The sequence below is a fragment of the Peromyscus californicus genome, unplaced genomic scaffold, assembly GCF_007827085.1.
Source record: "Peromyscus californicus insignis strain IS unplaced genomic scaffold, ASM782708v3 Scaffold_5__1_contigs__length_169319896, whole genome shotgun sequence".
NCBI classification, from domain to species: domain Eukaryota; kingdom Metazoa; phylum Chordata; class Mammalia; order Rodentia; family Cricetidae; genus Peromyscus; species Peromyscus californicus.
In genome coordinates this window covers 24,656,235-24,681,207 of record NW_026294573.1, presented here as the reverse complement: position 1 = coordinate 24,681,207, position 24,973 = coordinate 24,656,235, and the positions used below count along the sequence as shown (strand labels likewise).

Genomic DNA, 24,973 nt, shown 5'->3' with positions numbered 1-24,973 from the left:
CTTAGGAAAAAACTTGTTCCTTAAGTCTGTATTTCCGTCAGCCTAAGAAGAGTTCTGTGTTTTGCTAGCCGGGGAGGGGGCTGGGGAGCAGGGCAGAAAGACCCTTCGCGGAGAAGTACACGCCATTCGAGGCCTCAAGGAAGGGCAGCCAAGCACTAAACTACTCGGTTCCTCACTTCTGAGCAGGAAATACCCGTGCACAGAGCTCAGTCGCCGCCCAGTCCCAGTCCCAGCGGGATCTGGCCCGAGGCCGCGCCTCCAGGGAACGGGAATCCGCCCGCGACCTTGCGGGTCACTGGGCGGCCAGAGGCTCTAACTTAGACCCAGGTGCGGATGGGCGGGCCGCAGCGTGGGCGGGCGCTTTCCTCGGCCACGTTCGTCACCCGGTTCCCCCACCCCGCGCCGGTCACATGGATGCGCCTTCCGTCGCCCCCAGGGCCGAGCACTGCGAACCACGAGGAGGCGGAGAGCGGCAGGCGCCCAGGGCAGTGGGTCAGCGCCCCGTCGGCAGGGCGGGCGGGGCCAACCGCCGCGAGCCGCCGGGAACCAATCAGTGGCGCCGAGGGCGGGGCCACGGCCGCGCGCGCCGCGCCCCGCAGCGCCCCCTGAGGGGCGGCGGCGGGAGCTGGTCCGGCTGCGCGCGCAGCGGTGGTGGCGGCGGCGCGATCGGCCAGGCTGTAACCGTCGTCCGTCCGGGAGCGGCTGGAGCGGCAGCGGCGGCCGGGAACGGCGCGAGGCGACGCCAGCAGGCAGCGGCGGTAACGGGGGCAGCGGCGGCAGCGGGGGACGCAGCGGCAGCGGCGGCAGCAGCAGCAGCAGCAGCAGCAAGACGGACTCGTGGACACGCGCCGTCGCCGCCGCCGGGCCGGGCCGGGTGTCGCGCGCCGAGGCTGGGGGGGAGTCGTCGCCGCCGCCGCCGCCGCTCCCGCCGCCGCCGCCGCCGCCGAGGTGACTGAGGAGAGAGGCGCCTCCTCGCTCCCGCCTCCGCCGGCCTTCAATGCCCAGTCCCCAGCTCGCCAGCGTGAGTGCGCCCCTCCCGGGCGGCCCCGCGCGGCGCCCGGGCCTCGGGCAGGGGAGGGCGGGAGGCGCCGCTGCCATTAGAGCAGGCCCGAGACACGTCCCCGGAAGGAGGGCCGGGCCGGGCCAGGGGCGGGGAGCGCGGCTCGAGGTGGGGGAGCGAGCGAGCGAGCGAGCGAGCGTGAAAGAATGCGGGAGAAGGTGCGTGTGCGGGCAGCATGTGTCCTTGTGGGGGCGAAGGTGTGGCGAGAGCGAGTGGGGGCGAGGAGGAGCGTGGCGGGCGAGGAGGTGTACAGGGGTGCGCCGCGTTCGTCCGGCGCGTGAGCACAGACATCCTGGAGGCCCCTTGGTCTTTGTGTTGATAGTGAACCTCCGTGTCCAGGGTCTGACTCGCTCAGAAGCGTGGGATCCGTGAGTTTCGGTCAAGTAAGAGGAAAGGGTTTGAGTCTCCCGTGACGCTGATCTCTGGCGCTTCTTTCCCCCTTTCCTAAAAATTATGTAAATTTCTGAGTTTCCAGAGATGTCTTTGCGATCCTCCCAACCCCCATTTCCCAAGCTCACTAACCCAGCTTGACTCTCCTGCCCAGGGTCCTGAGTTTTTTGCCAGTAGCGTATTGGGAAACGTAAACTTTTTTTGGTAGGTAAATGCTTAGTGTTCGGGTCAAGGATATTTAGTGAGGTAAACCGCAGTATCTTTTAGGCTGTGACTCTCTTACCCTTCTGCAGGAAAGCGCCTAAGAAACAGTCATAGTATAAATGTAGACGAAGAAGTGCCATAGTTGGATTTCTTCTTTCGATTTGTCACGAAATACAAAGTGACTAATCTAGTGTCGTTGTAGGCATTCAGCAAATGCGTCGCTGTAGCTGGATTAGTATATGATATTTACTTGTTTCCGCGCTGTGTTACTGAGCAGTTTCAGACAGGAAGTGAGAGAAGTTAAGCTTTGCTAGTGTGCAAAAGGAAACTAAGGCTATGGAAGAACACATTATCAGGGCTTTGTTTTCTGATCCGGACATTTTTAGTTTCAGATTGAATGATCCGACATGATTGTTAATGGACTTTTCTCTATCAGGGGTTGAAGAAAGAATTATTTTGTTCCATTTTACTATTTTTAGAAATTCCAAATAGGGTGGTTCTTGTAGTTCGGTATGGTCTCAAACTCTTTGTAACGCGGTTGGCTTTGAACTCTGATCCTCCTGCCTTGGTCTTCCAAGTTTTAGATTATAGATGTGTAAGTAGGCTGAATTGGGGATTCGAGATGAACTGTTGGTACAGGTTTTATACTTTAATGATGTAATCATAGAAGGTAATTGGAAATAAGTAAGCAAAGCTGAGGCTGGTGCCACAGCTCTGTAATCTCCGCTGCTTGGGAGTTAGAGGCCAGAGGATGGAAGATTCAAGGACAGCTTGTGAAACTTTGAGAGCTTATCTCAAAATAGTAAAAGGGAGTCTGGGGAAATAGCTCAGTGGTAGAGAGAGCACTTGCCGGGATAGAGAAGCCCTAGGTTTAATCCCCACTGTTACTACTACCAAAAAAATGTTGGGAATAAGGAAAGTAAAAATAAGTGGTTCTTTTTGATAGTGGGTGTAGAATTACAGACAAAAATTAGTATGTTACTGAAGTTAGAAATTTTACGCATATGTAACATTTGATAAAATATTTGTTAAAAGTGAAAAGTTTTTTGTTTTTTTAATAATATAGAGTCTGATTTTGTAGCTCGAGCTGGCAGTTACTCTGCAGCTCAAGCTGGCCTGGCATTTGTGGTAGTACTCTTGGTGCAGCTTCCCAAGTGCTGGGATGGCCGGCATGACCCTCCAAGCTTAGATAGAAATTAATGGTTTGCTTAGTGTCCCTTTTCTCATACAATGCTTGAGAAGTAGTATTGTCATTCACAGGAAGATGGGAGTAATTAGTGATAAGTGCCACTGTGCTACAGGTGTTTTTTTATACTCATTTAATTCTCATGGCCACAATAAAGGTGGAGGATGTCCTCATTGGCATTTGTTTCGCATATTTTTGAGATGCTTCTATTTGTCAGGCACTAGGGATTTGCTGATCCCCTCTAGACTTAACAGTGATGAGATGAAGAGATATATGAGGAGCAGTTACTTTGTTCAGTAACTTGTCCCAGGTCACAAATAATAAGAACTGGATTAAAAATTAAGGTCGTCTAAAGCCCCTGATTTTTCCAGGACACCAAACCATTCTCTTATTAGTGAGTCTGACTTGGAAATTTCTCCTTACAGTGGTCTAGCAGCTTGCGCACACGAGAGCTGTGGAAGCTAATGGAGAGGGCTGAGTGTGTTTGAGGCAGGAGGATGGGTGTAGGAGATGCTGACTTGGGACTTTTGGGGGCCTAAGCTAGGCTTTTATGTGGGAGGAGATTCTGCCTTGAAACTGTCTTGGGGCCCCAGGGTGTGTGCTTTGAGACAGTTTTTATGAGGCACCTGGGATATGTCTGGGAGGAAAGTCTGATTAAAGAAATGTAGCAGACTTTATGTTTGGTGGTTTTGTGTGTGTTGTGGGGGCATTTATTGGAGCTGAGGAGTCAACTGAAGTTGCCACTTTGAAAGTTTTTCTCTTGGGATGTGCAGATAATTAAGTCAAGAGATTGCAAATCACATGTAAGAGAATACTCTTGAAAGTACTCTGTTAATTATAAGTTGAACTCCAGATGCAAAGTATTACTAAGACAACAGCTTGTTACATTTAGCATCTACAAAAGCTGGCATTTCAGAACACCTATATTGATGAAAAATAGTTCAAAACTGCTGAACTGGGTATTTTCTGACTCAGAACAGAAGTCAGACCACTCCCTCCATGAGTCAGTCAAGTAATATTTAATTTGATTGTACCAGGTTTATAGACAGAAACCATTTACACCATTTACAACATCACTGAACTTTGGTGGCATTAGGTAAGGAAGTGTAAATGAATGCTTCTGCATTTTTTTTTTTTTTTTTTTTTTGCTTTGTGTTGCTTTTTTTGGGGGGGGAGTTTCAAGACAGGGTTTTTCTGTGTAACAGCTCTGGCTGTCCTCGAACTCCTTTGTAGACCAGGCTGGCCTTGAACTCAGAGATCCACCTGCTTCTGCTGGGATTAAAGGGGTGTGCCATCATTGCCCAGCCTGCATGTTTTTTAAAGTCAAAGTTACATATGTGTTATTTATATACTTGCTGAAAATTGTGAGCAGAGGAAATTGTATTTTTTTTTCTTGAGTTAGCACCCCTGGCCCCTTTACCTAGGGCTTCCTGTCACTCTACATAGCTGCACCCTCTACCCTCTGAGAGAACTTTTTCTGTCCTTCAAAGATAGTTTTGGTTTTACGAGACAGGGTTTCTCTGTGTAACTTTGCACCTTTCCTGGAACTCACTCTGTAGACCAGGCTGGCCTGAACTTCCAGAGATCTGCCTGCCTCTGCCTCCCAAGTGCTGGGATTAAAGGCGTGCGCCACCACCGCCCGGTTTTTTTTTTTTTTTTTTTTGGTAATAATTGCAGACTACAGTTTGGACACAAAGTTGAAGTTCAGTAGGGATTTACATTACAGTTCGACATTTTATTGGAATTCGTGGTTGGAGGAGATCAGTAAAGTGTCTGGAGAAATCATTGACAAAGAAAGCTTCAAGAGAGCAACACACGGCTTTTAGACATTCACTCTGGAGATGGAAACTTCAGTTAGAGCAAAACCTAAGTTATGCATAGGTAGAAGTTGGGGATCATTAAGTAGTGGGTAGAAATCAGGACTCAGTGGTAGGGTAAGTTACTTTAGTAAGGAGGATAGTGGTAGAATGTGCTTTGGGTGCGTGTAAAGTACAACATTAAACCTAAGTGCTCTTGGTTCCAGCATTTAGAGGCTTTTTTGTGTCTGATCACAAACCATCACCTTTATGTCCATCGAGGTGATGGTTCATCAGGTAAAGGTGTTTGTTTCCAATTGACAACCTGAGTTTCATCCTCGGAGCTCACATGATAGAAGGAGAGATGAACTGCAAGTTCTCTTCTATGCAAGTTGTTCACATAAGTGCTGTGGCCCACACAAATGTAAAAAAAAACACTAAGTCATCCATCACATTCTAAATTTATTGATCCTTATGATGATATTCTTTCATCTTTACAAATAAGAAGATTGGTTTATAGAGTTAATGTTGAAATACAAGTTTTGGGATCTAAGCTAAGACAACAGTAAGTACAAGGTGGTGAGTAAAAATTATTTTCCTTTTGGAATTAAAGCACTTACATCCCTGCTGAAGCAGTGGATGCTACTAATTATAATTACTTTGGAAAATGGCCATTTGAGTTTAATCTGTTGGATACATGAAGAATTTTTTCCCCGTTTTCCACTTCAAAACTATACACATCTGTGTCTGGTATCTTTGTGAGCTACGTGGTTATCCATGAACTACATTCTCTAACTCAGTTGACTTCCTGGGCTGTGTTTTGGGCCTTGATGCCTTATATGAAGGAATGTCTGGTGTAGAGCTGAAGTGGGTGATGTACATAAACCTGCTCCTTGGAGTTGTAGAGGTCTGGGCCATTGTTAAAATAGTCACAGAAATTTAATTTTTAATACAGAAGGCTGAGGATGTAAGGTCAGAGGTTACCTTGAGCTTTGAGATCACCCTGGGCTACAGTGAGACTATGTCTCAAAATATCTTTTTCTAACTCTAAATCTATCAAGTATTTAAAGTTGAGGGCTGGGCAGTGGTGGCTCACGCCTTTAATACCAGCACTCTCTGTGAGTTCGAGGCCATCCTGGTCTACAGAGCCAGATCCAGGACAGGCACCAAAACTACACAGAGAACCCTTGTCTCGACACCCCCCCCCCCAAAAGAAAAGAGGCTTTACTGCGCTTTCTTTACTAGTTGAGCCTGGTTGAACCAACACACTTTGAACAGTAGAGCTGTCTCCTATAGAGAACTGGTGTTTAATTCCTTTCATCGTACTCTTGGATTGAAATTTGATTCCTCTCAGAGGATATTCTTTTGGCATAAAATGCACCCTTGATATATTTGTTCTAGCAGTTCTGATAAATTATATTTTTACTTCTGCAGTGGTAAAAATGTTGGCTCTAAAGCTGGTCGGTGGTGGCACACGCCTTTAATCCCAGCACTCGGGAGGCAGAGCCAGGCGGATCTCTGTGAGTTCGAGGCCAGTCTGGTCTACCAAGTGAGTCCCAGGAAAGGTGCAAAGCTACACTGAGAAACCCTGTCTTGAAAAACCAAAAAAAAAAAAAAAGTTGGCTCTAAGTAATGTATCATTTGACAGTTCAAAATCAGCTCTGCTTTCTTCTAGTTGTGTTACAGCTTTAGGTAAAGTTTGACCATCTTTTCCCCCCTCATTGTTTTACAGGAAGTACTAGGTTGTGTCATTATATTTGAATGTTTGATCTATATGCATGTTTGGTATTTTTTGTTGTTAGTACCCGGATGAGTTGATATGTTTTCTACTTTGCATTACGGTGAAAAGCCTATCGTAAGGGAACAGAGTGGCTGGTTAGTGCAGAAGGATATGAGTCACCAGCAGGGTTTGTCAGCAAATTGAGAAGGAGGTGATAGAGGGACAATAGATTCTAGTGACATGATTCTCTACTTCACATGTGTGGTTACAAACAAGTTTTCATTTGGTTTTTAGTTTAAATTATGTAAATATAAGTACTTCAAACATGAGTCACATGTGCATACACATGTGGTGTGTGTTCTGCGCGTATGCTGGTTAAGCTGTATCCTCAACCCTGACTGTTTTGACAGGACCCAGGACCCAAACTGTCAGTGCTCCTGTGACAGTTTCTGAGACCTGGAATTCATCATGTGCCACCATAGCCAGCCAGGCTATATTTTGTTTTGCATTTCTAGTCACATGAGATCTTTAGTTAAATGCATTTCTGTTTCTGAGGGAAGAAAACAATTCAATGATCAAGCAGAGTTAATGAGTATAAAGAATATGTATTTTTATTGTGGAGTTGTGTTTGTGTCTGTCTCTCTCTCTGTGCCTGTGTGTCTTATCAGAAGAGGCAACCCCCCTCTGACAGCATTTGCTTCACTCTTATGACCACTACTCCACTTTGGAATTTCTGAGAATCTTTAGTGTGATTTGAACTGGTCTGAAATTCTCCATATGGTCAAGGTTGTCTCCAGTGTTAATCTGCTTAACCACAGGCTAATCTTTTTCAAGTCACATCATATCTTTCATTGTTCCTACTGATTTCTTCTAGTTGCCGCCAGTTTCATACTTGTACTTAGGAGGCTTTGTTTTTTATTAGGTGTGTGTTTCTGTCCCTGTGTAAATGTGTGTGACACTTGTGTGTGACAGGACAATTTAGTGGAGGTGGTTTCTCTCGTTGGACCCTGTGTTTTTTCTTCTTGGCAGTAGGTACCTTTACAAGCTGAGCCATTTTGCTGGCTCTCAAAGTCTTGATCCTCTTCTCTTTTCACGCTTTTCCTAACCTATGTAGTGTTAACATGAAAATTTATTTCCTATCAAGTATTTTTTGCCTATCTTGATCTTTTAGGAGCTTGATCCTCAGTAGAGTGTGTGTGATGTGCACATAGCCACACAAATGCCTTGTCATAGATTGGTGTGCCGCATTTTGGTGTCATTCAGGAGTGGTGAGGTCTTAAAAATGGAGGAAGCATTTGGAAGAAGAGGACAAGAAAGATTTGATTTTATGTTAAATTAGAGCCGGTGTTAAACTAAGTTAGTGGCAATAAAAGATTGATTCTTGGCAAGATGTCAGTGATTTCACCAGTAAACTTCACATTCATACATAATCTACACCATTTATTTTCATTGTGAGTTTTTTTTTTTAAATTGGGAATATGTCTGTGTTTAATGAAAATAAACATGCCATTATTGGACAGCTAGTGGTTAGATAACATACTTAAGAGACCTACAGACATAGATGATTGAAATGTAATTCATAAAAACAAGCATAGAGGAAGTGAAGTGTAACTTACCAAGTTTTTGTTGAAAAGTAAACAAAAATGCCCTAACGGCAGAATGTTTTCTGGGGCTCAAATAGAAGACTTCATGCTGACAAGATGGGTTTTGGAATGTCTTATTTGGTAACCTGAACATAGAGAATGTCTCTCTTTCAGGGGCGGATGCTGGACAAAGTGTGGTTGTCAATGTGTTTTACAAACTGAGAAAGGAAAGTGTTATGTTGACCTATGCATAGCTGGGGAGTTCTGAAACATTGTGTTATAGATGCTTAAAAAGGGCCTTTGGGTTTTTGCTTTGCATGCTGCTTCTGTGCAGTGGGTTATTTTGAAAGGTGATTCAAATAACCTTTCCAAATGTCTGTTTTGCAACCTCAAGGAACTTGCAGCTGCTCAGCCATTTCAACTGTCCTGATAGCCTAGGAAACATTTCAAAGTGGTGTTGACAGGCAGAAGCCAGGTGTCTTTTGGGAGTTTGCTTCTGAATTTGCTTTATTAAAACTGTTAACAGTTGAAAGTCAGAATTCTGGTGGGTTGATTGGTTTGGTTTAGATTTTTCGGTTCTGAGGATTGAACCCAAGGCCTTGAGCATACTAGTCAAGCACTTCTACAGAATAATACCCTAAGCTCTCAAGTGTATCTGATAATGAAATAATTCAGTAAACAGATTTTGGATTAATATGTGTATGGTGAAGTTGAAAACTGAATTAAAATGATTAAGATTTAAGTTGTTTTCCACGAAAACTATTTAGTCTGGTGAGATTAAAGAAATAAAGATAGAAAGAACAAGAAAAACAAATATGTCAATTTTGTGGCAAAGCAACTAATGGGAGGTAGTTCTTACTGCAAGAGAAGGTTACCACAGTTGTTTAGAAAAAGAGTGAGCATAACTTTATAATAAAAGAGGCTTGGGTGTCTTAAAATGCTAATAACTAGTCTTTTAAGCATAAAACCCATAAAAAGGATGGCCTTGATGCTTTCCTTTACAAATGAAAGTGTAGATGAGTAGAATTAATTAATTTAGCAGCAGTTTATTTTTGTTTTGTTTTTTGAGACAGGGTTTCTCTGTGTAGCCCTGGCTGTCCTGGAACTCAATCTGGAGACCAGGCTGGCCTCGAACTCAGAGATCCACCGGCCTCTGCCTCCTGAGTTCATCACCATCATCTGGCTCAGCTGTTTAATTTTTAAAAGATTAACTGAAAACAATTGGATCAGCACCCGTTGTTAGGATAATATCATTAGGTCTTTTCATGTTATTAACTAGTATAATTTTTTTAAGAAAAAGTGAATATTGACCATAATACTGTGAATTGTATTGCTTTATTTTTTTGTTTTGTGTCTTTTTTAAAAAAGATGGTGATTATTATTTTAAATTGTGTGTGCACATGTGCATGAGTGCAGGTGGCTGGAGAGGCCACAGATGTTAGTTTCCCTGAGGCTGGAGTCACAGGTGGTTGTGAACTACCAGGTGTGGATACTGGGAACTGAAGTTGGGTCTTCTGCAAGAGTAGTAAAGGCTCTTAACTGATGAGCCATCTCTCCAGCCTCTGTTTTGTTTTGAAAGTTTCATTCTGTAGTCCAGGTTGGCCTGGAACTGACTGTAACCCAGGTTGGTTTTCCAGTTTATGGTAGTCCTACTGTCTTTGCCTCCTGAGGGCTGGGATTACAGGCATGTGCCACAAGGCCCAGATACATTTTACTTATAAAAGGAAAAATGACATTTTAGGACAAGAGGTTCATCTGGAGAAATGCTAATCTTTAGAGGAAAAATACATTATGCAATTGAAAAGTACATTTTCAAATATGGCTTGAAAATACTGCAGCACTTGTCTTAAAGCTATTTGTAGAGGAATATATTACTAAAAAAGGGAATTTTCTAATCACCAGGATACAAATGTGAAAACCATTCCCTTTCATTTGGGTGGAAACAGCCCACTGGATGTGAGTGAACAGCTGTCAGTGTTCTTGGGAGCAGGTGTGGTTGTTGGTTAATTGCTTTCCTTTCCATTTTGAGTGGCAGGCCATGTGTCTTTGCTGATTCCGAAATGTTAAGACATTTCCTGCCATCAAGGTCATAGCTTCTTTTTATAGACTGGATTATTGATTTCTGTACTGGAACTTCATTCTCAAGTTCCCTTCTTAAAAAAGGAGGAAGTAAGTGCAGGAGTACGAACGAGCTCGGAGTAACTCTGAGAGTTGTTTTCTTTAACTGGACAACGGAGCTGTCCTGCTAGTTTTGTCCTATTGGCAGATATTTTGGCTCCTGCTTTATAGAAACACAGCGGATGCTTTATTTACTGTTTAGGATCAGAGTCAGTGGAAGGAGGGAGAAACTATATGAATCTTCTAAGTTTCAAGAACCTGTGTCTCCAGTTTTTGTTTGGGAAATGTAGCAATAGAGGATAAAGCAAGGTAGGTGACCCAGGCTGGAGAGAGCAGTTGGTTGTCTTAGCAGTGTTCAAATGGGTTAGAGTAAGTCAAGAAAATGAGCAATTTCAGTTTGAGACAGTTAACTAAATGAGAAGTGTTTAATTGGTAAAGATGATTTATCTTCAGATTGTGTGCCTTCAGAAGCTTTCTCAAATAATCAAAAAGCAGTACAGATATTTCCCTCAGTAGTCTCCCTATTTTTGATGGCCACGATGATTTTTGTCTGTAGTCTGAGTAGGTGTCTATGAGTTTGACAGTTACTCAGGGCCTTGACTTTCACCTTTAATATCCAGTTTGTGGACACAGCCCTCTGGGTTCTACTTCAGAGTGTATCTGAAAACTGACTTATCCTCTGGATTGTTACTGTCTTGCTCTAAGCCACCTTATCTCCCAGATAGTTGAAACAGGCCCATTTTCCCATCTTTTTGCTTCTACCCATATCATTTTTTCAGTCTGCTTTTATAAAGCAGGTGGAGTGATCTCTTACTTAAAACAAATGGTCATTTTTTAATGTAACTGTTAATTTGCTTCACTTGAGGGTCACTGTTCTCTGAATGAAAGCCAAAACTTTATGGAGCCTGTAATATTCTCACTTCTGACTCTGCATTCTTTGTCCTCTTTTCCAGTAGCACTGACCCTCCTGTTTTTCCTGGAACACTCAAAGCATGTCCTTTATAATTGTAACTACAGCTTAGCTTATCTGCTTGTCAAATGCTCTGAGTATCTATTTGGCTCACACCCTCTAGGCTTGATTAAAATGTCACTTTTCTAGCAAATTCTTCTTAAAAAAATTGGAATCCCAGTCTCTTCTGGAACTACAGATTGTTTTACTTTGCATTTTTCTTCAAGGAGTGGCATTGTATTTTTCTTTTTTTTTTTTCCCCACTAAAATATACAATTCATCCCAATAGGAATTTCTTGTTAATTGCTTTTTGCCTTAAGAATATGTGACATAGTATATATCCAGTAGATGTTTAAATTAATATATTATTATGTAGACAGTCATAAAGAAATTTTAGCTCATCTGGATAAATTCAGATTAGGTCAGTTGTATTTATTTTAGTAGGAAATACAGATGTTTTTGTTTACGGAAGATGGATTTGTTTTAGTGAAAGTGTTGCAAGGTTTTGGCTCTGTATACAATGTACATTTGGCTTTAAGTATCCTGATCATAGAGAATAATCAGACTCATTTGCATGGTTTCCTGTAGAATTTATGTTAAGAAAAATAACAATACATAAACTTATTTTTTAGACTTTGGGGTGTAGGTTCTATTTGCTTCTGTCTAGAATTCTTTTAGTGTGCATTTATATTATAATGTGCTGTTTTAATTTGGTGAATACTGGCATAGGTCATCACATTAGAGGCTTATATGACTTAATTTGGAGCTGAAAGAGGCGGAAAGCTTGATGGGAGTGGATTGATGTTAGTAATAGTAAGATTGGATCAAATTAAATAGGGCTGATCCTCATGCTTTTGAATTGCTGTATACACATTTGAACAGGACTGTAGTTGCTGAGGCATGACATGAAGTTTGCTGAGTCTTTAACAAATATGAAAACTGTCTTCCTAGAACTGTAGTAGTTACAGGCTTGCCTGGGACATAGGGACTGGCCCTCTGGAGGCCTTTTCTAATCCTGTGATTATTATAGCATTGTTTGGAACATAAATTTAAGTCATTAGAGGTTTTTATCATCCTAGAATTTTTTAAAAAAGATATGTAGTATTACATGGAAAAGCTAAAACCATTCAAAAGGTGTATGTTAAGATAAGCAAATTATGCTTCTGTCCTTTAGCCCCTCCCCACCCTTTCTCTGCCTTCAGGAAACCGTACCCTTCTTATCTTTGTAACCTTTCAAATAGTCCATGGGTGTGAAAGTGCAAACACGCATTTCTAAAAGCAGACCATGTACTCTGACATGCATCTTTAAATTTAGTTTGCTAACTAGTGTCTTTCATCTATCTTTACCTATTTGTTTATTATGTAGATTTATTTTCTCTCTAACCTTTGCCTAGTTCTCCATTTTTTTTTATTTTTTATTTTTTTGGTTTCTTGAGACAGGGTTTCTCTGTGTAGCTTTGCGCCTTTCCTGGAACTCACTTGGTAGTCCAGGCTGGCCTCGAACTCACAGAGATCCGCCTGGCTCTGCCTCCCGAGTGCTGGGATTAAAGGCGTGCGCCACCACCGCCCGGCTAGTTCTCCATTTTAAGACTATATCCTGCAGCTGTTCAGTGGAGGTGCATGCCTTTAATCCCAGCACTTGAGAGGTAGAGAGGCATGTGGATCTCTGAGTTCGAGGACAGCCAGGGCTACACAGAGAAACTTTGTTCCAAAAAACAAACAAACAAACATTCATACATACATACAGTCTGATTAAAGGATGAGTACTGGATTATTTCATACATGTTGGCTATAGATTTGCCTTTAGATGGATACAAGCAGTAGGATACTCACGCCAAGATTTAAATTGTCTTATACCCTCAGAGTTTTAAGTAGTCTCCATACTGTCTCAGCTAGTTAGGACTCTGCTTGCTTGCCTGTTCTTCCAAATCCCACATCCTTTTCCTCTACTCTGTCCCTTCTTTCTAGCCTTCCACTTAGATTAAAGGGATTTCTGTGGCAAACCATTCTTTTCAAATCTGTGAAAATATATTGTTTTAGTGAAATTAAAATATTACATAAAAAAAATGGAATTGTACCAAAATAACTTTTTTTTTTTTTAAAAAAGCCATGTGTATATGTCTGTGGAGGCATATGCCGATGTGAGAGTGCTCTTGGAGGCTAGCTTTATTGTGAGCTGCCTGACATGGGTGCTGGGAACTGAACACTGAATTCTGCAACGTTTGAGCATTCTAGCTGTGGTAGATTATGGTGGAGATTTTGATTTAAAAACAGGTTGTATGCTTTGCATTGAGTGTCAACTGCAGTTAACATTAGTTCAGCTGAAATGATGGGTGCAAAACTCGTACTGTTGATGTGTATGTAGTTGGACTCTTGGGAGAAGGGGTGGGACAGAAACTTGGTTTTATCATGTGTCTGTTAATTTTGATACAACCTTACTGTTTCTTTTGGCGGAAATTCTGTTGTTGGAGCTCTTCAGTATTAAGAATTGAAAATCTAATAAAAAGTTATCATCATCCCTGGAAATGGTTCTTTCCAAAATGAAGTGGGAGGAATAAGATAGGATAAAGCTTGTTTTGTTTGCTTAGCAGACAAACACCGGAGACTAGGTAGAAAATTTAATGCCAGGACTGTAAGCTTTTAATTCTGGCTGCCACTACAATACAAGCCTGTTAGTGCCTCTGCTCAGCTGATACACATAAACTGTGATAACATTGAACCAAAAGATTCAACGCAGGTTAGAATTTCCTTGTGTTTTGCTGTGCACTGTATGCAAACCATTGTTTTTTAGTAGTTTCTTGTAATCTTTTCCTCATAGAAGTCAGCAGTTGCAGATACTTGAAGAAAACCTAGACTTGCATGCAGAGAGAATGGGACTTGAATATGTGGGTGCATCCAAAGTGGAAGGGAAAATATAACTGAGGAGTCAGGAGATCTAGGCTCTTGTCTTGAATTGCTCCTAATTTAATAGTGTTGGTCTCAAAACATTTAACCTATTTGAACCAAGATCTTTGAGTTTTTAAAAGGTCAAAATAGTTTATCTGCATTTCTCCTAACATTGCTCTAAAGTTCCTTGGCTACACAAGGAGAGTTCTGTAAAGTGTCCTGTGTAACTTCAGGTGCCTGTGTCTGAGGTTACAATTAGAATGAAGAGTTATAGTAGTCATAGACAGTTTTGTTTCTGACGCCCCCCCCCCCCTCTTTTTTTTTGAGACATGGTCTTTCTATGTAGCCCTGGTTGTCCTGAAACTTGCTATGTAGATATGTAGACCTGGCTGGTCTTACAGAGATCTGCAGCCTAGGCTGGTCTAAAATTTCTGTGTAACAAGGGTGGCTTTGAACTTATTGGGGGGCACCCCATTCCCAACCCCCCTTTTTTTCCTGAGACAGTTTTTCTGTATTGGGGATAGAACCTGAGGTCTTATGCATGCTGGACAAGCCCTTCATCACCAAAATCACTCAGCACAAATACATTTATTGCTACAAATTTAATATATTTTTTGAGACAAAGTCTAAAAATGTAGCCCTGGCTGGCCTGGAACTTGGTGGTCATTCTGCTTCCCAAGTACTGGGATTTACAGACGTGTGACAAAAGCTGCTGTGCCCAGCTTTTAAATGATTGCTACTTTAATTTTTGCAGTGCTGGGATATCAAACTCAGGGTTTAATGCCTTTTGGGCAACCATGCTACCTCTGGGTTATATTTTCAGCCCTGAAACATCAAATAAGCATTTAGTTATTGGTGACTTATAGAAGAGGCAAAAAAAAAGAACCTCTTAGACCATGTCCCTGTTTCCAGAGGAACTTGCCATCTGACTGAGTCTGTATGTAATGAAACATCTTAAACTGTTTCAAAGCAGCAGACCTAAAATAAAATTATGGATTCTGCTACTTCTCTGACTTACCTTGTGTTTTAATAATATTTGGAGAGAAGAGTGCTGTGGTAACCACTGACCTTCAGATAGCTTATACTTTTTTTTTTTTTGTTCTTTAAATCTGTGTGGGTGTTTTGCTTGCATGTGTAGCTGTGCCTGACATGCATGCAAGGGCCTTCAGAGACCAGAAGAGGGTGGTCTGATCTTCTGGAACCAGAGCCACAGACAGTTGTTAGCTGCCATGTGGGTGCTGGAAACCAAACCCAGGTCCTCTGAAAAACCAACAAGTGCTCTTAACCACTGAGACATTTATCCAGCCTCAGAGTTCATATTTCCCTTTTTAAATTATTTTTTTTAAGGTCTAGAGAAATGATTGTACAGTGCTTGTTAAGAGCACTGGCTGCTCTTCCACAGAGCCCAAATCCCCAGCACCCACTAGGTGGCTCACAACTATCTATAACTCCAGTTCTAGGCCCTCTTCTGGCCTTCATAGGCAGTATATGTATATGATGTAAAGACATGCAGGCAGAACACTCATACACATAAAAATTAATAAATCTGCAGAAAGTTTTTTAAACTTTTTTTTAGACAGGGTTTCCCTGTGGAGCCTTGGCTGTCCTGGAACTAGCTCTGTAGACCAAGTTAGCCTCGAAACTCACAGAGATTGGTCTGCCTCTGCCTCCTGAGTGCTGGGATTAAAGGTGTGCACCACCACACCTGGCTACGAATTGTTTTTGGTTTTTTGAGACAGGGTTTCTCTGTGTAGTTTTGCTTTGCTCCTTTCCTGGATCTTGCTCTGTAGACCAGGCTGGCCTCGAACTAACAAAGATCCGCCTGGCTCTGCCTCCCAAGTGCTGGGATTAAAGGCGTGCGCCACCACCGCCCGGCCACAAAATAATTTTTTGAAAGATTTACTTTTATTATTACTTTTAGTCCTACTTGTTTAGGTGTTTGCTGGCTATGCACACATGAGTGCAGATGCCCTTGGAGGCTAGAGGTTTTGAATCTCTCTGGAGCTGGAGCCACAGGAAGTTGTGAGCCACCCAGTGTAGGTGTTGAAATTTGAAATTGGGTTCTTTTCAAAAGTAGTATACTCTCTCAACCACTGAGCCATCTCTCCAGCCCTAAAATTATTGTTTATTTTTCTTAGACAGGTCTTTCTATGTAATGTAGCCCTGGCTGGCCTGGAACTCAATTTATAGGCCAGACTTGCCTCAAACGCACAGAAATCCACCTGCCTCTGCTTCCTAAGTGCGAGATTAAAGGCAAATGTCACCAACTCCAAATTTTTTGGGGAAAAAAATCCCCCTACATTATTTTTGATACAGGATCTTACTATGTAGCTATGTAATCAAGGTTGGCCTAAAATTTGGCATTCCCCTGTCTCAGCATTCTGAGAGCTAAGATTATAGGTGTACTGTACCATGCTTGGCTAATTTTTATAATCTTGAGGCAGTGATGTGAAAAATAGTAAAAAGGGTAAACTGGACCAGAAATAAGATGGGTTTGTACATGAGTGGAGTCAGCAGACAATGGTGATAAATAAAACATGAAAACCACATGGCCAGGAGAAGACTTTAGATTGAGGCCCGGTTAATTCATGTGACTTGAGGCAACTTGAGGCAAATCCTTTCACTTCTCTTTTTTTTTTTTCACATAAATAACAGCTATTTGGGGGGAGAGAGAGAGAGAGTTTGTGTGTGTGTGTGTGTGTGTGTGTGTGTGTGTGTGTCTGTCTGTCTGTCTGTCTGTCTAGGCTTGCCTTGAACTTGCTATATAGCCAAGAATGACCTGGAATTGCTGAGTTCCCTGTTTGTACCTTTCAGGTGCTAGGATTATTGGACATGTGCCACCACATCCAGTTTATGAGGTGTTGGTGATCAAATTAGGCTTGTGGATGCTAGGAAAGCAGTCTGCCAGTTACCACCCTACAATAAAAATTTAACCATGCTTAATGGATTAATATCACAATGGAGGGGCAATGCATAGAATTTTAATAAAATGAAATCTTTGAAGTAGAATTTTGTTAAATATCTCCAGCCTATTACAGATAGATACCTTATTTTAAACAAAGAATATATGTGAAAGATCTATCAAAAGCAGAAAAATACAGTATTTTTGTGAGTTGAACAGTTAAAAAAAGAGTCGATGGCACGTTTTCTTCAAGTAATAATGATTTGAATGAATTTTTAAGATGTAGGCATTGAAAAATGAGTTAGAAATAATTTATTCCCCCATGAACTGTATTGAACCAGTTTTGAAAAAAGATAAGGCTGGTGTTTAAGACTCTTGTGTTTGCACCCTTGTAGTCTTTATAGGTGGCAGTCATTTATCATTGGTGACATTTGACCAGTCTTGGGCTCTTAGGGAATGTATTTTTACTTTAGACTTCATGTTTACGTGGTTCTTAATCTCACTTCCTGTTACGTATGCTTTTTCTCCCAGGTTTTTCGTTGGAATATACGTTGCACATTTATGGCGATTCTGAGTGTGAGGGCAGACTTCTGCCAGGCTCAGCACAGCGTTTTCGCTGACAAGTGAGCTTGGGGGATATATGTGCCATAATTAACATTGCCTTGAAGACTCTGGACACCGAGACTGGCCTCAGAAGTAGTAGGCTTTTTTTTTTTTTTAATTGCAAGCATATTTCTTTTAATGACTCCAGTAAAATTAAGCATCAAGTAAACAAAAGTGGAAAAGAACCTACACTTTTAACTTGTCTCACTAGTGCCTAAATGTAGTTTAAAGGCTGCTTACATTTTGTATGTAGTTGGATTTTTTGGAGGCTGAAGGTATCCATCTGCAGACATTGAGGCCCAAGTTGAATTTGGATTGAAGTGGATTCTGAATACTTCTGCCTGTGTTGAAGAGAGAAGCTTCATAAGGAATAAACAAGTTGAATAGAGAAAATAGTGATCAATAATAGGCATTTTAGTGGTCTTTTTAATGTTTTCTGCTGAGAAACATTTCAAGATTTATTGATCCCCCTTCCCCCCTGTTTTCCCTACCACATTCACACACGCACGCTCACACTTTTTATTTGCCATAATGAACCGTCCAGCCCCTGTGGAGATCTCTTATGAGAACATGCGTTTTCTGATAACTCACAACCCCACCAATGCTACTCTCAACAAGTTCACAGAGGTAAGATTGTAGGATAGTCTACTTTTGGGATTGACTTATAGCTAAAGTCTTATTAAAATAAGAATAAAGTTGTGTGATTTAACTATGAATGTTTATCTTTTAATAGTTTACATTGGGTTGAATTGTTACTATAGAATTTTTGAAAGACTATTTAAGAAACTTTGGGGCTACTCTAGATTATCTAGTACTTTAAATCTTGTGTTCTTTATGTGTTCATTAGCAGTATTTTTTTGTCATTTTTAGTAATAAAACACATTTGTTGAGCATAGTATGTACTCAACATTGCAGTAAGCACTGAGCACTGTTTGTTTTTAAGGTCAAGGTACAAAAATTCTGTCTGACACAGGCACTCTTGTTCCCTCCTCCCTCTTACAGATAATACCACTGAGCTTCAAAGTCATTCCTGTAATTTGCCCAGTGGCTCATTGTATTTGGTAGAACTGACACTTAAGCCTGTCATACTGACACTCAGGTTAAGGGGTGGATGAGATGGGGAAAGGAGAACTCTCGGGTGTGACAGCCTCAGTTCAATCCTTGAGACTATGACAACTGATTCCCCCAAGGTATTCTCTGATCTCCACACACATGCTCTAACAAACACGTGTAACAGTAGTTATCACAATAGGGAACCCAGAAACTTGGGAAGGAAGTGGTCATGGGTAGTAGAACAGAGTCTCATTTGTCCCGTTCTCCCCCCCCCCCTTTTTGGTAATTAAGAAACTCTTGACTCTTTTAGCAAATATTTAAATGTAAAGTTTTTAGTCTTTTATAGATTGTACTATCAAATATGAATTCGAAGCTGGAACTCTCGTTTTATGGGGGCAAAGATGATGCCAAATAGATGTTTATCGTAAAAAAGTTGTAGCACAATTTTCTGCCGAGTGACAACCGTGAAAATTGTTTCAACTTCTTTTTTTTTATTTTTCCATTTCTGTGGTAGTGGGGATTGAACCCAGGACCTTGTGCAGGCTTACTATGGACCTTTCCACTGACTTATATATATCTCCAGCACATGTATTTTGAGACCTTTCCCCACCCTACTTCAGTGGTACTGGAAATAGAACCCAAGACCTCATGAATGCCAAGCAACACAATGCCAGTGAGCTATATCCCCTGCCCTTTTTTATTTATTTTGAGGCACTCACTAAATTTCGAAGGCTGGCCTTAATTTAATCCCATAGCTCAGGTGGGCCTTGAACTTGTGATTCTTTTGTCTAGCCATCTAGGTCTGTGCCCCTAGGCTCACCTGATATTCATTTTTAAAATTCCTAGCCAGGAGGTGGTGAGATGGTTCAGTGGGTAAAGGCACTTACCACCAAACCTACATGATGGAAGGAGAGAACTGAAATTTGAAAATTGTTTTGGGACCTCCATGTGTGCACTGTGGTATGTTCACAAGCAAAAGTACAAAAATGAAAAATGTGAATAAATTTTTTTAGACAGGGTCTCACTATATGACCTTGTCTGGCCTTGAACCTCTAGCGTTCTGCCTGCCTTGGCCTCTGGAGAGCCATTCCTGACCTGTATTTTCTGTTTAAAGGAGCAAGGCATTTGGTTATAATTGTTTACTAGCTCTTTTTAAATCACTTTTTCTTCCTAATTTCAAAATTAAACTTACTCTTTAGAAAAGCAATAAATGCTTATTACACAAAAGCCAAAATATGTAGAAAAGCAAAATAAGAGCCAGGCATGGTGTTGAATGCCCTTAATCCAGCACTTGGGTGGCAGAGGCAGGTGGATCTCTGTGAGTTTGAGGCCAGCCACAGAGGTCTACAGAGTGAGTTTCAGGACAGTTAGGGCTACACAGAGAAAACCCTGTCTATAAACTATAAACAAAGCAACAACAACAAAAAACATTGAGTTGTTAAATACCTGGCTTCTAGATTTTTTTTCCCCACGTGTGTATATTTATAAATACACTTATGTAAGGTCATACCATATATCCAAAACTGTCCCCCCAATCTCTTTAGTGTTACTTTCATAGCTGTCATAATATTACCTGTCTGGTTGTACCATCCCTCCCTTAATCATTCCCTTTTTTGGGGGAATGTTAATAAACATTTCAACTGTTTACCATTCTGTTCTACCTATGATAAAGATGTGTAAGCTGTTTTGTCTTAATTACTTCTTTTCAGTGAAATCCCAAGAATAGAATTTCTAGGTCAGTGTTGTATGTATGAACTTTTAAAGTTTTTGTGCTGTGCTACTACACTGATTGCCCTTTATGAAGATGATTTTTCCCACAAGGTGTGTGTGTCTGTTACATGTTGCTGCAGTGAGATCAGTTTTGAGCTTTGCCTAAGAACGACACTGCATAGTTTCAGTTTGTACAGATCTGAAAACCAGTTTCAGATCCCCAAACAAGTTCTCTGATAACTGTCTTTCTTTAAAGGAACTTAAGAAGTATGGAGTGACAACTTTGGTTCGCGTTTGTGATGCTACATATGATAAAGCTCCAGTTGAAAAAGAAGGAATCCACGTTCTAGTGAGTATATAGTGTCTTTGTTGTTTCTACAAATACATACTGACATTTCCAAACACTAATATTTATGAAGCTTGATACTCAAGTGCCAAGTTAATAGGCAGTTTTGATAGCAATCTCCTAGAGTTTCTTTGGATTAATAAATGAGCAGCAGCATTTATTGTGTCCTTGGAGTCTACAACTGCAATATATTTTCAACAAATGAAAAGCAGAATCGAGTAGACACTTACTCCTAAAACATGGAAACTGGGGACTGGGAAATGTCTCAGAGTGAAATGCTTCTGTCAAAGCCTGAGGACCTGAGATTGACCTTGAGAACCCAAGTAAAAAGACCATGTCTCAAAAAGTTAATTCTAGCACTTAGAAGGCAGAGGCAGGAGGCCCTCTGATTTCAGGGTCGTATTGATCTACACAGTGAGTTCCAGGCCAGTGAAGGCTACCACAACAAGATCCTGTCTCAACCCCCACATGGCCACACACACAATGAAAATTGTTATTTTTGTATTTTGGGGATTAATGCAGTATTTAGCTTTTGTTTCTAGGCTACTAATTTGAATATAATAATTTCCATCAGAAATACTTCATATGGAAATATCCTCTCCCAGTTTGTAAGTATGAGCTTAGTGACTTACTATTTTGTGGATCATTTGTAGAGGACAAAAAGGCAGGAGCAAAAGCTAAAGGCTAGGAGAAGGCATCTTGGTCCAGAGTACTCTTTGGTAGGCTTCTTCAGGAGCTCTAGTAGGGTTAGACTAGTTCAGTTTGAATACAAAGCAAGCATGCTAACTTCTTTACAGACAATAAGAGATTCTTATTTGAAAAAAAAAAAAAAACCAAAACAAAAAACAACCTCTACCATTTCCCCTGAATAATTGGCTCTCAAGAGTAACTAACTCATAGGAATGAAATGACCTTGCAGTCTTCTGTGCCTTTTTGAGGGCAATGTAGTAGGAAGAGAGCTGGAGCTTTTGTGAGTAACTGGGAAGAAAGTAATGAGAGGTAGATAGATGGTTCTGTGGCTCCTCAGGTATGGACTTGGTCAGTGGTTTGGAAGGCAGTTGATGCAGGTACCTTTCCTTGTTGGTAAGGTAGTCAGTCATTTCATGTTTATGACCCACACTTTTCTCACTTTTGCTTTAGTGATTTCACTGCGGGGCTGGAGAGATGGCTCAGCAGTTAAGATCACTGACTGCTCTTTCAGAGGACCTCGGTTCAATTCCCCGTATACACGTCTGCCCACAACTGTTTGTACCTAACTCCTGTTCCAGGGGATCCGATACCCTCACAGACATAAAAGCAGGCAAAACACCAAAGCACATAAATACACATAAATAAATTATTTTAAAAAATGTTCACTGCTTGGCATTGAAACAGTTGGCTTGCATTTCTTTCTAAGAGACTAGTCCGTGGGCTGGAACTGCTGTCGGTGAGAATACATGTATAGAATGCAGCCCTGTGAGTTGATTTTTTTTGAGGCAGCCTCATGTTATAGGTAGGCCTCAAACTCATTATGTGGTTGAGGATGACTTTGAACTGACCCTCCTTCCTTTACCTCCCAGTGCTGGGGAGGACAGGTGTGTGTGCTGCGGTTGCTTTATGCAGTTCTTGGAGGGTGAGCCCAGTGCTTCCGCAAGCGCTCTACCAGCTGAGCCATGCCCCCAGCCTGGTTCTGTGGTGTTTTTGGTTTAATTTTAAAATGTTAATATTTTTAAATGTGTGCGTATAAGTGTTTTCATGTTCTGATCTGCTGGAGCTACAAGTGATTGTGAGCCACCTGATAAAGGTTCTGGGAATTGAACCCAGGTCCTCTGGAAGATCAGTAAGTGCTCTTAAATACTGAGCCATCTCTCTAGCCTTGCTTTCAACTTTTATAAATAAAATTTTCTTTTTCATTATATTGTGTACATGTGTGGAGCCATCTAGCTTGCCTAGTCCTGTGTATTTTAAGGAAAGATTTTGAGATTTTTGAACTTTGAGCATCTCTCACCCATCGCTTGGGAAGCTAAGCAGGAAAATTACAAGTTCAGGATTAGATTGGTTACAATAAAGGAAGGTCAAGGCCAACCTTATAATGAAACCCTATTTCAAAAAACAGAATATTCAAATTGTGAAATGAAGCTGAATACAAGTTAATTCTTCCCTCTGTGTGTTCTTTAGTGGATACATGAGAAATCACCTTGTTTTGATAATGAGCAGCATGAGAAGTCTTTGGATTGACCATGGTCTTTGAATCAGTAATGTTGGTAAACACCTTCATAAAATAGAATGAACTAGAGAACCTAAATTAGTTTGTAGAAGATAATGCTAGATCTGGGATTATTCCAATCCTGTAAGTTTGGCTTTCTGTTTTGTTTTAAATAGCTGTGTCTAGATAAAATTAAAGGTCTGACTTAAACTTGAAGAAAATGAGGAGGTTACCTTTTCCCACACAGATTTATTTATATTTTCCCAGTAAAGAGCTTTTGGAAAGAGTCACTCTAGTAGGGTGGTCCTCAGATAAAGACCTTCCAATTCTTTAAATGGTCTTGCAAGATTTGGGAGAAGCCAGTTAGCTGGTGGTGATGTCAGTATCAGTAGTGTAGGTTCTGCTATTTCTAATTGTTTAATGCTTCTTTTTAAAAAGACAGCTGTCATGTTGCCTATGCCTGCAGTCCCAGCACTTGGGAAACGGAGGCAGGAGAAGGGGGAGCCAATCTGAGTTACATTAACAAAAGAGCTGGGTATGGTGGTGTACTTGGGAGGTAGCAGCAGGTGAATCTATTTGAGATCGAAGCCAATCTGGTTTACATAAGGAGTTCCAGACTAGCCAGGGCTACATATTGAGACCCTATCTAAAAAATGTTAAAAGAACAATAACAACAACAACAACAAAAAAAAAAACAAAAACAAAAAAACACACACAAAGAAACTGCTTATCAGTGAGGGCAGCATGTTATGTGCATTATTTCTTCTCCAGATGCACTCTAAGGAAGTGTTAGAGGAAGTAAGGTCTCCATTAGGGTGCTTGTTTACAGTTTAACTGTAGTGACAATTGTTAGTAACACTGGCAACACTTTAATTATGAGGTATAGTTGACAATTCAAGCATAATTTGCTATCATGGCCAATGGACTACTTAGAATGTTCCACTGGTGCCAGTAATGATTGCTGAATCAGTTTAGTGCTTGTTTCTTTTCTAGTGTTCTTACTTAGTCTCAGTACAATAGTCTGAAGCTTTAAAACATTCCCCATTTCGTTTTTGTCCTTTAGGAGTGGGGAAAGAGTGCATAAAATGTGATGAATCCTGCCCATTTGTGTTGGAGTTATTAGGAACTCTTGCCTATGTAACAACGAAAATTAAACAAGCAGTAATGTGCTGTTTGGTAAATGCAAGGAGAGCTGAAAGACAACCCAGATTGATGACTAGACAGAAAGGGAGGCTGAATGAGCTGTGGTAGCACACACCTTTAGTCCCAGCAGTCAGGAGTAGAGGATTCTCTGGAGTTCAAGGTCTGGCAGGGTTATATAGAGACCCTGTCTCCTCACTAAAAGAGGAAGTGGAAGGTATTTCAGCACATGCCTGTAATCCTAGAATTTGGGAGGTAGAAGTAGGAAGGATCAGAAGTTCAAGGTCATCCTCAAGTTAAAGATCAGCTTAGACTACATGAGAATAAAAGGATTCTTAAGAAAATCATCTCAGAAGCCTATCATTGACACTGTCTTTACTAAATAACATGTATAATTTGGGTGGAGGTTTAACCCCCCCCTTCTAATTTTATTCACACAAAGATAGTATTTCAAAAGAAATGAAAAACACTGAGATTTCAGAAAACCATTCTCTAAGGAAAAGATCTTATAGCCCAGGGGATAATCCTCAGAAGCAGTTGTGAAGGAACCAGTGAGACTCCATCCGGCACACACTTCCAGGGGACCTACAGCAGTTAGCAATGTCTGTCCAGGCACTTGGTGGTCTCAGCTGCTCTAGATCTGTGACACAACAGTTCTTGGTTAAGATAGGGCTGGGGGTGCTAAGTGGTAGGATGCTTGCCTAGTGCCTATAAGTCCCTAGGTTCAGTTTGCAATGTTTATGTGTATGTATTGTCTTTAGATGTGTATGGATGGCATTGATTATAGATCATTTGAGAAGGCTTAACTTGACAGATTCAAATTTTGGTCTTGGATAGTTTTTTAGCAGTGATTAGAATTATGTTAAGAATAGTTGTACAGAGCCTAGCAGTAGTGGCACATGCCTTTAATCTCAGCACCTGAGAGGCAGAGGCAGGAGGATCTCTGTGAGTTCGAGGCCCGTCTGGGCTACAGAGCAAGTTCCAGAACAGCTAAGGCTGCACAGAGAAACTGTCTCAGAATAAAACAAAAGAATAGGTTTAAGTGATATATTTATTTTAGTTAAGCCTGCCTGCCCTGGCTACTATTTTCAGTTCATCTGTATTAGGATGTTAGTCCCTGAGAACATACCAGTTGAATGTAA

General features: G+C 41.3%; 1 protein-coding gene across 1 annotated transcript in view; it reads left to right on the top strand.

The window, feature by feature from the left end:
- The first annotated feature begins 641 nt into the window (after window positions 1–641).
- The window catches only part of Ptp4a2 (protein tyrosine phosphatase 4A2), a 28,044-nt gene continuing 3,712 nt past the window's right edge, over window positions 642–24,973 (top strand). Inside the window, exons 1-3 of the mRNA XM_052716082.1 lie at window positions 642–1,021; window positions 17,326–18,024; window positions 20,417–20,509. Coding sequence (XP_052572042.1) covers window positions 17,929–18,024; window positions 20,417–20,509 — 189 coding nt within the window. The 5' untranslated portion in view covers window positions 642–1,021; window positions 17,326–17,928. The remainder of the gene's footprint in view (window positions 1,022–17,325; window positions 18,025–20,416; window positions 20,510–24,973) is intronic.